The following is a 14,763-nucleotide window of genomic DNA, read 5'->3' as shown; positions in this document are numbered from 1 at the left end:
TCCTGCCTCCCCTTCTGTTTTGAAGACAGGGGGTTGTTTCAGCATTGCAGTGTTGGAGTTAGCCTTCCAATGATTTGTTTTCAAGGCATTCTGCAGTCTGCATTTGTATGTCTGGAGGACATCATACCTTGGAATCTGTATGACTTGTAAAGGAGCTGATCTCGGCCAGACCCATCTCGTGGAGGGATTTTCAAAGAGCCTGATTTGATTGTTCTGACTGGAAAGTGCAATGCTCCTATAATGATTAACAGCAAAGAGTCAGGTTTAAGGGTGGGTCATTTGCTGTTGGTTCCTGTGCTCGCCAACACATGATACACAGGATCTTGTGACTGTGTTAACTCCAAACATGAGTGTTTGTTTGCATTTGCATCACATCTTGAAATATATTGATGTGTAGAGTAGTCAGGTAACCTCTAAACAGTGAAGAATGGCAATAATTATGTCACCATACAGACATATTAACCCTTATGAACCTGGCTGTTTTCATGCTTCTTATTTTGGTGCTGAAAAACATGTAAGATTTTTGGAGTAGGTGGGATGGAAAGGTGAAGAATTGCTGGCTCATATGGTGGGGAGGAGAAGCAAGTTCCCTCACTTGTCTCTTACACAAGGCCAATGTATTGGATCTTCTTGTCTGACATAAGCAGCTCTGCTGCTGGCCCCTACCCTGTCCTGTGTTGAGTACAAAGCAGGACAGGCTGAAGGGGGAGGAGGGGAGGCTAAAAGCAGCCTGGGACAAGAGGAGTAGCACCCGGTTGTGAGATGTGGGAGTGTCTGAGACTCTTGGCTTAGTATGCAAGGGAAGACTTGATCCGTGCTCAGCCGTTCCTTGTGGTGTTGGGAGCAGGGGAGGGGGAGGTTTATGTGGCTTTGCTTCAGAAGTTGTGGTGCATAAAATTTCCAAGGAGGCGAGCTGTGTTTGGTTTAGTCCATTGCAGCCTGAGCTGGCTGAGTTGGCAAGCCCTGCTATGCTTTCACAGCAAGGCCCAGAGAGGATTTTCCTCCTCCCTTGCTTGGGACCCCAGGCATAGCAAGGAGCTCCAAGGAGAATTGGTGGCTGAAAGCACATTACTGCAATGCAGGGGCATGTTGCAAAGACAAGTAAATGGAGGAACTGTGGAGAAGAGGAGACATGGCAAGCTTTTCCTCCTGTGGACTTTTTCCCTATCTTAGGGTATAAGTAAGAGCCTTAAAAATTCCGGCCTCAACTCTGCAGCAGCCAGCGACTTACTTTTCTTGAATCTAAGCTTTGGTGCAGTGAGAGCCCAAACCTGCAGACTAAACACAGCATCTCCTGTTTACATCTTGTGGGCTGGAGTGGAGCATGTCCAAGGTGGGACAGGCTGGAGAGGTGCTGTCTATCAGCCCCCGCTGCCCAGGCTGAGCAATGAGCTGAGAGTCACTGGGCTCTGGTCGAGGGTTAGCAGATGACAGGAGTTTAAGTAAGGAGTCATTAGACCAGAGAGATTGTATGCCTCATTTCTACCAGCAGTCTTTCCAGGTCACGTTTGAGGCATGTTAGTAGGGGAAGCCTATCCTGCTGCTGCCCATGCTCTGGAGATGATTAGATTATTTCATTCTCCGGAGCTGTCAAATTGGCACCTTTCCCAAGTACTTGGAATTTTTTTTTTCATTTAAGTAACATTTAATTAGTTCTAAGAAGCTAAATTCTATTAAAGGTCTAAGCATGTTAGGCTGGTTTATTTCTGAACTCCTTCCACTATGTCATGTATTGTTGAATAGGGAAATTGCTTTAACTCAGAGATGTACAAACATATTCAAGAAGTCCTCCTTGTTAACACTAGACTCCTGTTTATATGCTAGTTACTGTGGCAAAGTCTCTGATGTGTAACACTTGAATTAACATTACACATGATCAAAGGCTTCCGCGGTTCTTTCTTCCACTCCCCCTTCCTCCAGTGCTGTGACTGCAGAGCCCCCACATTGCCTCCTAAGCACCTCTCCTCTGCTTTCCAAGGGGTAGATGTTCCAGATGCACAGGGAAAGGCTGTGCAGGAGGTGTCAGGCCCATGCTGGAGGGTTAAGGATGCTGATCATGCAGACAGTCTCCAACATAAACTGTCTCACAGTGACATTCGGATTTGTGGTGGAGCGTCCTTGGTCCAACATCTGAGCTGTGCCAAGTGTGCAATTCATCACAGATTGACCTTGTTTGTCTCTAAAACATTCCCAAAGCAAGGTGAGGTTGTGCGTGTGTTCTCTCTCCCTCCCTTACTTTTGTTCTGACAGATGATAGAGACGCTCTGTTGAAATGTGTTACTGATCAAGCCCGTCCCAATAAAGTTGCCTGAGCCTTTAATACATATTAATATTATCCTGGGGTAGTTTGTGTCAAAGCCTGTCAGCATGCATCATCCTTTGGGAATTACCATCATTAAGTCTCCAGTGATGGGAGTCAGGACATGCTTCTGCAAAGCTCCTCTGCTTTTATGTGGAGCTCTCTGCCCGTCTAGCACAAAGCAGGCTGTTCTCCCCTCTTGCCTTGCTCACCTGGACTGCTTACTCTCCCCAGAGGGGAGAAGGAGGTTTGTTTAACTCTACCTTTAGATAATTTCTGCTCCTGCTGCTTTAGGCAGTCATTGTTCTAGGCAGGAAGATGACATTCAAGCCTTTGATCATGTGCAACGTGCATGTTACGCATCAGATAATACTGCAGACTCTGACATACAAGCCAATACAGTGCAGTAAAAACAAACCTATAGTTAAAAAGTCCTCGTTAACTGTAAAATCTAGCACACAGAATGTAAGAAATATCTCTGCACTTTAGCCTTGCCCCTGTTACACATGTGCATTTCAATGCAATAGAAATTGAAGAGTCATGCATATTTTTAACAGAGTGTGCTTGCCTCATTCACTGCACAGAGATGCAGTATGTTTGGGGGATGAATCGGGAGCATGGAGTAAAGTAGACTCTTTCCTATAGGATTTCCACTTTATTTGTTAAAATTGGAAAGTGTGTAATGAATGAGGCAGGTAGTTGCATAAAATCACAGTAGTCTTATAGTGAAGCCTGTTAAACGTTGCCCTGGAGAACTGGGTCCTGTTCCTGCCTCTACTATTCTAATTCCAGAGTCTTAAGCTAAAATATTCTTACCTGTCAAGTGACTTTGTGTTCCTCATTTTCTGGATGCCCAGCTCAAACCTGAAGTCTGATCTGTGTTCCAAGCAACAAGAGGAGGTCAGGAGGAATTGCCTTGTGCATGCCTCTGTGCTACATAGGACTAAGTGGACTGGACAACAGAGATCTGCAAGTCTTGAGATGGGCACTTACAATAAGTAGACATTCAGATTCAACTTTTTCTTCACTCATTTTCCTATGTCTGTTCAGAAGAACATTCTTCCAGTCATCCTGTGAAGAATGCAATGAATTCAGTGCTTGCCAGGCATTCTCCACAGATGAACAGCAGATACAATTTCAGGAAGAGATTAAATTTATTCTTGCAGGTCAGGAGAGAGATAGGATTTCTCTGGGGCAGGGATTCAGCCTGGAAGCTGTGGTCAAACACCCATGTTCAGTTTCCTGCTCTTGCAGGTTTTCTCTGTGACTTTTAAGTCTCTACTTCCTTGAGCCTCCATCCCCCATCTGCTGTATGGAGGGGAGCACTTCTCTGCCTTGCAGAAATGTGAGGCCAAGCACGTCAGAGGATGAGAGTGGTGGACAGTAAGATTAGGTACTTCCAGTGTTATCCATGCTGGCAGTAGTTGGATGGAGCATACTAAATAAAGGAGAGTAGGAGAGAATGGGGAAGCAAGTTGAATGATAATGAAAATAAATGATGACTAATGCTGCATTCAGTGAGCAGAACCATCCTGAGGACTGAGCAGGGCAGAGGTCTTGCTGGAGAAAAACTGCAGGTGATCCTGTGATTACAGATTTGTTTCATGAGGCAGACATGTGCTGGCGCCAAATTAGCGTGGCATCGTTTCTGTGCAGCAATTTCCAAAGTTTTGTATGCCCAATGTCACTCATCTCTGAATGCAGAGGGTATTTTTTCCAGGTAATTTACTTGGGTTTGGGACTAATCCTGTTAGGCAGGTGGAGACTATGGATCATTGGCACTTGGCACCCCCGATTCTCAGCATAATGTGAGTGTCTCTGTGTGAGCTGAAGAGCTCACAGCAGTGGTGGGGTGTTTTTCTCTGGCACCAGGCACTGCTGGGGGGCCCTCTTTGCTCACCTCCCATGCCAGTAGGTTCCCAATGTCCATCTGGCAGCACGTGGATGTTAAGGCTGTGGAAATGGGGTTCTCCAGGCTGCTTGCGCTTTGTTGTCCCCAGCTTTGGCATCTGATCTGCTCTTCATCCTGTTTTTCTGTGTCTCTGTCTTCCCCTCATCCTGGCCCGTCTCTGCTTTCCTCTCCTCCCCTTCATTCAAGATGGAAAATTCCTTCTCCTCCTCTTCCACATGGTCTGATTTCCAGCAGAAACACTGAGAGTGCTGGAGAGTTTCCCTGCCATTAGTCCTGATGTGCCTGGTGACATAGCAATCCCTCGCCTCTCAGAGGAATGATTAGAGGAAAAATCACTCCTTAGCTACCTCTGCCCTATTTTGAGGCAGAGCTGCCTTGGGCTGGGATGTGCTCAGTGAAGGAGGACTCTTCATTTCTCATAAAGGCTATGGGCAAACAGTACTTTCAGAGACTTCTGACTTAGCAAAGCATTTTCATGATCAGGAGAAAGACTTTCCCTTGTCCTCCAGAGCGTTCGTTTGCTAATCTTCATCACCCTCTTCATAAGGGGTGGTTCTTGTGCCAACAAAATTATCATATGAATTTGCTAGTACTGTCAAAATACACTTTTTCCAAAATACCTCTCTCAACTCCTTTTTCCCTAAAAACCTTTAGAAAAAAAGATCAAAAACAAGACATCCAGCATGGAAAAATAAGTTGAGGCTTAGGACAGCAAGGTCAAACCTTTCACAGAAAATGTTAAATGTGCCTGTAGGCAGGATAGGTACATGGAAGCCGTGGGAAGCATCCAGCATGCAGGAGCTATCAACATGTGCTATCTATGCTGGCAGTCACAGCAGAGAGGGGATTACTATGAGCAGGGTCATGGGGGACGATCCATTCTTTTGGTTTGGCAACCTAAGTGAAAAATCTGGGAAAGAAGATCAGACTGAGCCCAATCTTTAAATATTTTCAGTTTTTCTTGCTGAAACAAAAGCCTAAAAGAGACCAAAAGCTGAAATAAAATCCTTTTATGTTGAATGAAACCAGAAATAAGAAATAAGAAAGTTTTCTTCAATAAAATCAGGAAAAAAAATCTGGTTTTGCAGAATAGGGCTGGAGGTGTTAGAAGTTTGCCTTCTCTAATCAATATTTAAGGAATATAATGCTTGCATAGGATATGAGAAACTCATACTTTATTTTTTTTTCTTTAATTTGAACCCCTATTTCTACTTCTTTGCTTTATGGGCACCACAGCTATAGGGTATTTTGGTTCTTCCTCAGCTCTTCCAATTGGAGTTGTTCCACATCATATAAAACACTGAATTAGTCACAGAGACAGAGTGCACAAGAGAATGACTTTGTTCCGGTAGAGTCAGGACATTCCCCTGGAAATGAGCACATCTGGTTCTTCTCTCTGCTCAACCACATGTTAAATCATTTATGCACATTGGCATAATGGCAGCAACAGAGGTTCAAAGCAACATTTGAAAGAGCTACTCTGATGCTGAAGATGCTCACTTGTAAGTGGTAGCTATGGGTCATGTCCTCTCATGAAGACATAGGCTTGATTTTTGGTCTCCCTACGCTTGTATAGATGTGTTATTCCTAGTGAGGCAAGTTTAGGAACACCCACAAGCTGGTTTGAGTTGTGTACAACTACAGCTTGCTCCTCTCCAAAGCAGTTTTATGTGTCTACTCATGAAATTATTTTTCACAATGTTTTGAATGGCTTCCCCCAAATTCTTGAGCAGGTCTTAGAAATGTAAGCTAGCAGTTTTCCAGTAAGTTTATCATGTACTCCAAGCACTCCCCAAAATCCTACTGCATTATCCCTTTGTGTTCTTCTCCCTCACAGCTGAATGAGAAATTTCATCTAGGGTAGAAATGCACCGTTAGAACATGATGATCCTCCCAGTGTCAACTCTCCTGCAGCATGTTCTCTAGTACTTTGTCCAGGCTAGTTTTGAATGAGTCAGGTTCTTTCATCCTTCTTAATCTGACTGGCTGTCTATCCTGCCACCTAATACCCCTCCCTTGCCATTCAAAGGAGACTTTGATTTTGGCTACTTTGTGTAGGTTGTCTTCCACCCACTTAGTGCATTCCTTGAAATGTCTGCTCTTCCTTTGCTTTTTCTCTCTGAAAGACTTGGATTTGCCTGTTGTCTTGGCTTCCTTGACAGCGCTTTCCCCAGCTGAGCCAAATTTTATGTATTGAATCAAAGAAGCCTTGTCTGCATGATAGATCTCATCAGTCTGGGCTCTAAGGAGCTCAGGTCCTCGGGATCAACCTTGTGACTGAGAATGTCATGAAAAGATCCCGCAAGGTCAAAATCTTTCAGTGTCATCCTATATTTCCTCTTCTGGGATTGTAACATCATGGTGTGAAGCAATAGGGTCCCTGAGGCATCTGTGAGTGGATGTTTCTCTTTTACAAGGGGGGTTGTGAATCTCCTGCAAGAGCAGCAGTGGAATTTCCCATCAGAGGTGTTTGTTGCAATACTGGTACCTTTGAGGCTGTAGTGAGAGCTGTGATGGGTTCAGGCAGCAAGGTGGCCTTTTCAGACAGTGTCAGGGCTGGCCTGAGCAAAGCAGTGCAAAGAAGCCAGGTCAAGGAGAGAGCAGAGAGGTGGGCTGGGGGGTGCCTGTGGCACAGCACAATCTCCCCATCAGGGGATTTTATTGGTGGAAATTTCACTGGGAAGGGCTGACACAGTTTAACTTAACCTTTTGCTATGCTGACAGCAAGAGTTAAGCTGAAACATTTTCAGGGCAAAGGACTCATAAAAGTCGCTGGATATTTGCAGATGTAACAGATGATTTGGCTTAGGATACAACTGTTCCACCTGTTCCAGGCATAGTACCCAATGGATGGACAGTTTCTTACAAGGGTTGGTGTGGTTTATACAGGGGTTTATTGCAATGTGTCCTCACCTTCTCTGGCTGGACATACAAGCCAGCTCTGTACTAAGCACAGAACTAATAAAACATGGTTTCCTTTCTTTGACAAACCTGCTAGAAAAGCAACTTGCAGTGTTTAATGCAAACAGAGCACTAGGGCAAAGTGTGTGATTGTTTGGTTTTTTCCTAGGTAGGCAAGAAAATTGAGTATTATCAGTGAAAGCCTCTGCTTCAGTGTAGCTGGGCCATTTATTTGCTTGTGTTTTGCCCTGGGCAAAGCATGTTTCCTTAAGTTGGGCAGAGGTGCAGCTTGATTCCTAGCTCAGCCTCTCAGAGTCTTCCTTGATCAGAATCTTGCCAGCTGTGCCAGGCATTCAGCATTGGTGTGACCTCTGTCCCCAGGAGCCTTTCCTGAGCTGAGAATGTCAATCCCATATGGCAGTGTTGAACCCTGTAGTGAAAGATGGGGTGTTAACTGTGGGGGGGTACCTATAAGCTGACTATAAAATCTTTAATGTTTTACTAAGCACCAGGTGCTTTCAAAGTCAGCCAAACTCATCTGGAGCCCCGTGATCTTGTGTACACTTTTAGATTTCATCCGTTTTCATATGCCTGCAGCTGAGTACCTGTAACAAGTCATGATACAGATTTCTCAGCCAGATGTGAGTATGAAAGCTTCAACACAGAAAGCTTCAACACAATCTCCTTCAGGTGACCCATAGGTGAGCCCTGTGAATAAAAAGTAGATTTCAACAAGCTCAGGTGAGACTTGCCACGAGAGGGAGACAGCATGTGTTCCCTGAGCACATCCACCTGAATGAGACAGCCTAGCCTGGTGTTCTGAACATATCTGGACACTTGCAGCTGTTAGTGAAGTGGTGAGAACCCAAACTTTGTACTTCAGTTTTGCGGTAGGTACCTGTGATAGAAAACAGGGACTTATCTTCTGGCTGTTGTCATCTTCCGAGCATCTGTAGCATGACTCAGTGCCACAAAACACAGAGCAAATGGAATCCAGATCTGCTGGCAATGGTTTAGCACATGTCCAGGCCTCTCTAGGTCAGGTCTGGGAGATCCGGGTGCGAGCAGGACTGCGCAGCACCCAAGGAGTTGTTTCAGGTACCCGCAGCTGGCTGGCAGGGCCATTCACTGTTCATACTGCAAACAGCCATTGCTCAGGCTGAGCTGCACCCTGTGACCAGCTTTGGCAGGCTGGGTGTTTGCACAGGGCTGTGAAAACACAGTGCTGCGAGACTGGGCTGCTGCAGCACCCAGGACACCTGCTCAGGACTGCTCCTTTGCTTCCTCAGCACCAGCTGAGAGATTTCATGGGAGAAGAGGCTTGTTCAGTGCACATGGGATGGCTTCGCTTGCCCTCCAGATTGTGTTGGCTTTTCCCATGGCTGCAGCACAACAGTGGGGCTCTGTTTTCCTTTGGGAAGGGAATAAGCTGCTTCATCATTGTGATCTCTGTGTAGTGTCCTGTTGATAAGATCAGTCAACAGCATCAGAGGAAATCTCAGATTCAGTTCTGAAGTATAAAGTGAGTGAGGCCTATTTGTTTAATTTGAGCTTCTAAGGTTTAAATCCCAGAGGAAATTAAATTAGGTGCCTAGAGCAATGGCAGTCTGTCATGTTTATTTGCTGGGAATGTCACCTTTAATATCATGCACATACAACGTGTGTGTGTGTTAATGTAATGGGGTATCATACTGTGCAGGAGCAGACATGCTACAAGAACTGGAAATGTGAAATATTGTGAGTGAGAGGTGCTGAGATAGGATTGGATTTATTTTCAGCCTTGTCCGTAAGACTCACTCACCAGCACAAAGGTGGTTTAGCTAATTGCAGGTGGGGATGGCAGCCTGATCTATATATGAGCACAGGCATTAGTGCTCTTGGGCCGTTTTGATTGGGCTACTTCTAACAGGAGAAATCTTGTCTAGACGTGAATCCAGGATGACAATACTTCTTGCTTCCAAGCACTCTTAAGCAGTTGGTGTCCTGCTGGCACATGCCTTCCCCCTGCATGCTCAGGAGAACCTCAAGAGTGCCAGTTTCCTGTGTTGTGGGACGTGGCTGCTTGTACATTTGGTTACACCTGCACTTTGGAGTGTCCCTTCTTCTCCAGGAAGGAAGCCAGGTCTCCCCAGCAGTGTGGGCTAGTAGCATTTGGGGTGGGGTTTTTCCTGACTTGGACTGTTAAGGACAGGCTCTGAGACACACACTGTGTGTGTGAATGTCACTGCAGCAGTTTGTCACTGCAACCTGTGACACCTGCCGACCACCAAAGTTAACTGTCCCTGCAGGGCTTGCAGAAGGCACTTATCTTTCCTCACATGCTGCACAGAGCAGGCTGCCATTGCTTTGAGCCCCCAAATGCAGCTGAGCTGAGCTGTGGTCTCCTGTCTCGCTCCACTTGTCAGACCGTTCAGGGAGCCAGTTCAGCTCAGTGCCTCAGTGGAATTTGTGCTTCTATTTCAGCTGGATTACCAAAATTCATGAGAGAGGGCAGTGAGCTGTAGACAGGCTCAGCCATCTTAAGGCATCATACCCCAGTTTCGAGGCTAGGCACAGTAGGTTTGTCCATGTAGGTTTCTCCCTAGCCAAGACCTGACCTGCCCCCTCCTTCCTTCTCTCCACCCTTTGCTGTTTACCCCTGCATACCCTGTCTTGTCTTCCTACAGCCTCAGAGCAGCTGGCTGCCTTGCACACATGGCTCCCATTTCTCTCCTGCCTGTGGCACCTTGGGAGTGCCCAGGGGTCTTCCTGCTGTGCTTGACTTCTAGTCTCCCTGCCAAAGCTGCGGCTCCTCATTTCTGCTCTCTCACCCATCCCAACCTCTGGCATTTTTGCTCATCCGTGGATGGCTGAATATTCATTTCCTCCTGGCCTGATTGCTGTGAATACCAATTCCTCCTCCTTTTTCCGGCTGTTCTGTGGATTTTGATGTCTGCCAAATTGTTTTCATTCCCTCACCCCACTGCAGACTGCACCTCCGCAGAAAGCGATCCTCTCGGTGCACAGCCCCAGCTCCCCACCCAGCCCTTCCTCCTGAGCTGAGTGATCAGGTTGCCCTCCTGCCTCCAAGAGGGACAGACTTCTCCCTCCTCCTGCAAACAGCAAATGAGCGTCTCCAGTTCAAGAGGCAGAAGAGTTGCAGGCCCCTGCAAGGAGACTGCAGCAGTTTGCGGTGGCACTGTGTGTTTCACTGCAATGTTCCTCAGCTTGCCAGTCTGCAGATTGGTGCCAGGTTGCAGAGTCCTGTCCAAAGCAGCAAGCTGCTGGCTCCAAGCTGAAGCAGAGCTTTTCAGGCTCAAGGTATGATCAGAAAGGCCTGGTAAAGGTATCTGCATTCATGCTGAGCAGCTTGGTCATAAACCCTGGCCTGGAGCCTGCTGCAGGTTGAAGCTAAGTGAAGAGGGGGAAGTTGTGGTTTCATCATTCCCCAGGAAATCTGCGTGTAGTGGCAGCAGTGTGGCAGTGTTGAGGGGAGAGGACTGCAGACGCCTTGGATTTGGATTTAGTGGTTTTTGGATCTCTTGTCTTGCTCAACAAAAGAAGAAAGGGAGACCAGAGTATTCAATTTCTCTCTCTGTCCAATAGTCCTGCTTATGTGTTACCAAAATGGAGGCTTCCACTTTTGCCCATGGCATCCTGGCAGTCACTCACTTTCCACTGGTGTTACTGGCTCTAAGCAGCCAGTGGGCACAGGAGGTGGGCTTCCTGCAGGACAGTGGGACAGCCTGGCTGCCCCTCTTCCAGATGTGAGGTGGAGAACAGTGCAACTGGCTACTTAGCTCCACCACTGTTTGGTGCTAGAACAGTCCCTTCTCTGCAGCACGGGGCTCATGGCTGGGAAGAACAGGGAGAGGAAGGGTGAGAGAGGGGGCATGGGAATGGTGGGCTCTTCTGGATGGAAAATAATGCCAGAGAGGAGGAAAGGGTGGACCAGAGGAAGGAAAGGAGGAACAGAGGGAAAGAAACAAACCTGTAGGCTAAAATGGAAATAATAATCCACTGGATGCTTCTGCAACCTAACTCCCAGGAATGCTGCTCCAAGGCCCCCTCACTGCGTGGGGATGTTTGCCTGGTCCTGCACGGCCGTCTCTGCTCCTGTGCCAAACCAGCTGTCCTGCCTGGAGCTCTGGCCTTTGCGGCTCTTGTGAAGAGGGCAGGATGTGTTTGCTTTTGCCTATCACATATTTTTTTAAAAAGGGTGGGAGTTCCTCTGCTTGAATTCCCAGGGCTGATTTCCCCCGTGATGTCTCTGGTTTCTGTGACTTGGGGGACTCCATGGAGCTGGGGTCGTGGTCCTCATCCAGGACTTTTAACTTGACAGCAGCTGTTTTCTTGGACTGCTTCATGCTTGCCGGTCTGGCTCTGAGCTGAGCCAAAGGCTTTCCCAGCACAGGCATGCAGGATGGGCATGTGCCATCACAATATTGGGGGTGCCTTGTGTGGGTGCCTCTGGGAGCACTTCCCATACCCAGCATCTGGTTCATGTGAACAATGTGCTTTACTGGGGTCAGGCCCTTCCCCATGCCCAGAGCACCAGCTCTGTATGGATCTCTGCCTCTTCCTATGCTGCTATTTCCTGATTAAACTGTGAGCTTGACTTCAATGGTTCAGATGAAAGTGGCTGTCTCCCACTGTCTCTCCAACAGTTGTTATCTTGACCCTTTTTCCTCCTTCCCCACTCTTTCTGTCTAAAGCCGAGCCTCTAATTTTAGACCGAGGGAGATAATTGAGGGTCAAAAAAGATTGCTGTGTAATTTCAACATTTTTTTCAGTGCTTGGGGTGGAAGACAAAGTTAGGAGCTCCTTGCCCTCAAACCTTTGTATTGCGGTAAAGAAGGACATAGGAGAAGGAGTGAGTTGGTACAGTCTGCTCCGTGCAGAAGTCATGCTGTTCCTGCAATTAGCTAAAACTAAGAGTGTCAAGCATAAAATACTGTATTTCCTTTGCAGATCCTATTGACCGAAGAGTTCGTAGAGAGAATGCTGGAAGATTTAGAAGATCTGAATTCTCCAGAGGAAGTAAGGCTACATCATTCCTGTATCTTCCTTGAACTGTCCCAGAGAGCTCAGCCCATCCTGCAGCTTGTCTTTGATCCTCCCCTCAGCCTGCAGGCTGCAGCCCTGCCCCATCCATAGACTTGAGGCCATGCTAAGCCTTCACATCTGCTGTGAACTACTGAGGCACTGAGAGAAGGGATTGCAAGAAATACAAGACAGGGATAGGTATTAAGGGAGACTCTGTGTTTTGATTTCCATCAGCACCTTTTCCAGCAGAGTATCTGAGCACCCCAAATGAAAGCAGTGAAGCCCTTGGGCCAGGTGGCAGGGTTTCCTCCATGCCATGCATAGATGTAGTCCTCACCAGCAGCTCCTAGCACATCACCTTCTCTGCTTTCAGAAAGGCTGAAAGTGGTGGTAGCACATACACTTTTGAACAATCTGTTGTATGGGCCTCCTTTAGTGGGTTTGTTAAGCAGGCAGGGTTGTTTCACATCTGCTACTTGGCCTTCACCTGCTGGCCCTGCACAGTGTGTGAAGGACCATCACCAGTCTGGAAGCATTACAGCAACAGCCAGGGGGGCTTTATAAAGCTGGTACTAAACTTCCCACTGCCATGTGAGCTCTTCCTGGGGAACATTTAACACCTCGTCTCCCATGCATGCCATATAAATATTCTGCTTGACTTCAAAGATCAGTGGCAGAAATGACATGTAATATTTTTAATCCCATTTTTTACAGCTCCCTGCAGACTCTAAAGAAACTTTCCTTGGCTTGTAGAACAGCCCTCCCATCCCTTGCTCTGCTCCCCTCCCCCCAGGAAAATCTCAGGGCTCTAATTGTTTAATCCAGAGTTGACTTAATGCCAGGGTGTTCCTCACTGTGTGAGTGAGGGGAGCATGCTGCTGGCTGTGCAGTGACTTTCAGGCCAGCTTTTATCCAGTTAAACCTAATCCAAAGCTCATTTTTGCTAGTGACATGGAAGCCCAGGGGCACTTTGGTTTGAAGGCCCTTCAGTGAAGGCTTTGGACGGCTCATGTTCCTTCACTGTCCATTGAGGCAAAGAGCATGGCAGCTCCTGGCACAGCAACAGGGTGTTTGGTTCCTACTCACTGTGACTTTGCTGAATTAAAAAGTGAAAAACAAACAAATGCAAAGGATGACTTGTCCAAGAGGATTGCTTTGGAACCACTGCTGTTTATAAAAAGGAAAATACTTGAGATGAAATGTGATCTTTCAGCATCCAGATTCCTCCAAGGATTTGTAACTTGCAGGATCCGGGTCGGGCCAACTGAAAGCATTCCTCAACAGGCCTGACTGTTGCTGATGATGTTCATGTGGTAGAACGAAGCACTGTGAGGAGTCTTTCCTTTGCCACATAAAGAACCACCTGTGTTAAGTGAAATTAAGTGTAATAATCTGTCTGAGTATCTTTACATGTTTTTCACATGTCCTAGACAGCAACTCAGAATTCCCTGGGCTGTGCAGGGCCAGTAGATTACATGGTGCAAGCTATACACAAGGCTTGAGTTTATAAAAAAACTGAAATAGGACTTGAGCTGTTTGTTTCCTAGAGGATAACAAACAGGAGTTTGTGGTAGCCTCTATCCTGAAGAATCCTCCTGCTGTGTCCCCAGATCATGGATCAGACCACAAACTACCAGCATATTAAGGTCAATGGATACTAACTGCAGGTTACCCTCATGGGCAGCTGCAAATGGAGCAAGGTCAGGAGCAAATTCATGTTAGAGGCACCCTTGCTGTGGAGCAGGCAGCTAGAGGGGATCTCCTTTAGCAGGAGCCTCACACTGAGCCTGTGTTGGTGCCCATCAGAAACAGGGTGCTTATGGGAAGAAAGACAAGTAATTGGATAAAGACTGGTGATTTCCAGTCACTGTCCCCTTGTACCAGCTCTCTTATCCAAACAGCCCTGGGAAGCCTGTGGTGCTGCTGGCCTGGGTCTGAGGACTCTCCTAGGAGAGGACCACTGTATCCATAACCATTCTGAATTAGCCACCTCCAGGGCAGATTGTCACTGGTGGTGTTGGGTCCCCACGAGATTCCTCCCTGGGAGTCCCATCAGGGTGTCAGGGAATATCACAGGGCAAGGCAGTGCAATACACTGGGTGCAGTACAGTTTTGAAAACAAAATGAGCCTGCAAACAGGCTTCCAGAGCTATTCTCCCCCCTCCATGTGTTTTGGGTCCTCAGGTTGGCCACTGGGATTGCATAAAATGCTTCTGCAGAACTGGTTGCCATTCAGCTGTGGATGGGGCAGATTTGTGGCCTAAGAGATTCCACCCCACACCTTCACCCCCACCCCATAGCTGTGTTTGAGAGACCTGTGTGAATGCTTGGGCACTGGTCATGTGGTTGTGAGAAGGGTTGGTAGTAAGGCTCCTTGCAGCTCTGTCCCTGAATTGGTGGTGTTTGGGTTGATGTTGGGGTGACTTCCTAGCCCAAGCAGGGACATCAGGATGGGACCGGTAGACTTGCCTTGTTTGGGAAACATTGGCCACAGACAGTGCTGTGTAAACCAGACTGGGGCAAAAAATCTCCCTTCTGTGTGCTTCAACCAGTGTTTGCAAAACAGCCTGAGCAGCTGAGTGCCTGTGTGAGCACAAGGCATTGTAGGGGCTCTGTGAGGCCTTTG

The 14,763-nt window shown here is 47.2% G+C and overlaps 1 protein-coding gene across 1 annotated transcript in view; it reads left to right on the top strand.

The window, feature by feature from the left end:
- Window positions 1-14,763, top strand: part of SUFU (SUFU negative regulator of hedgehog signaling) — an 87,789-nt gene that overhangs the window by 66,152 nt on the left and 6,874 nt on the right. The window contains exon 11 of the mRNA XM_031062222.1: window positions 12,063-12,131. Within this exon, the coding sequence (XP_030918082.1) occupies window positions 12,063-12,131 (69 nt within the window). The remainder of the gene's footprint in view (window positions 1-12,062; window positions 12,132-14,763) is intronic.

The sequence above is a fragment of the Geospiza fortis genome, unplaced genomic scaffold, assembly GCF_000277835.1.
Source record: "Geospiza fortis unplaced genomic scaffold, GeoFor_1.0 scaffold130, whole genome shotgun sequence".
Classification (NCBI taxonomy): Eukaryota; Metazoa; Chordata; class Aves; order Passeriformes; family Thraupidae; genus Geospiza; species Geospiza fortis.
The sequence above is the reverse complement of the archived record's forward strand: the minus strand, read 5'-3'. Positions and strand labels throughout refer to the sequence as shown.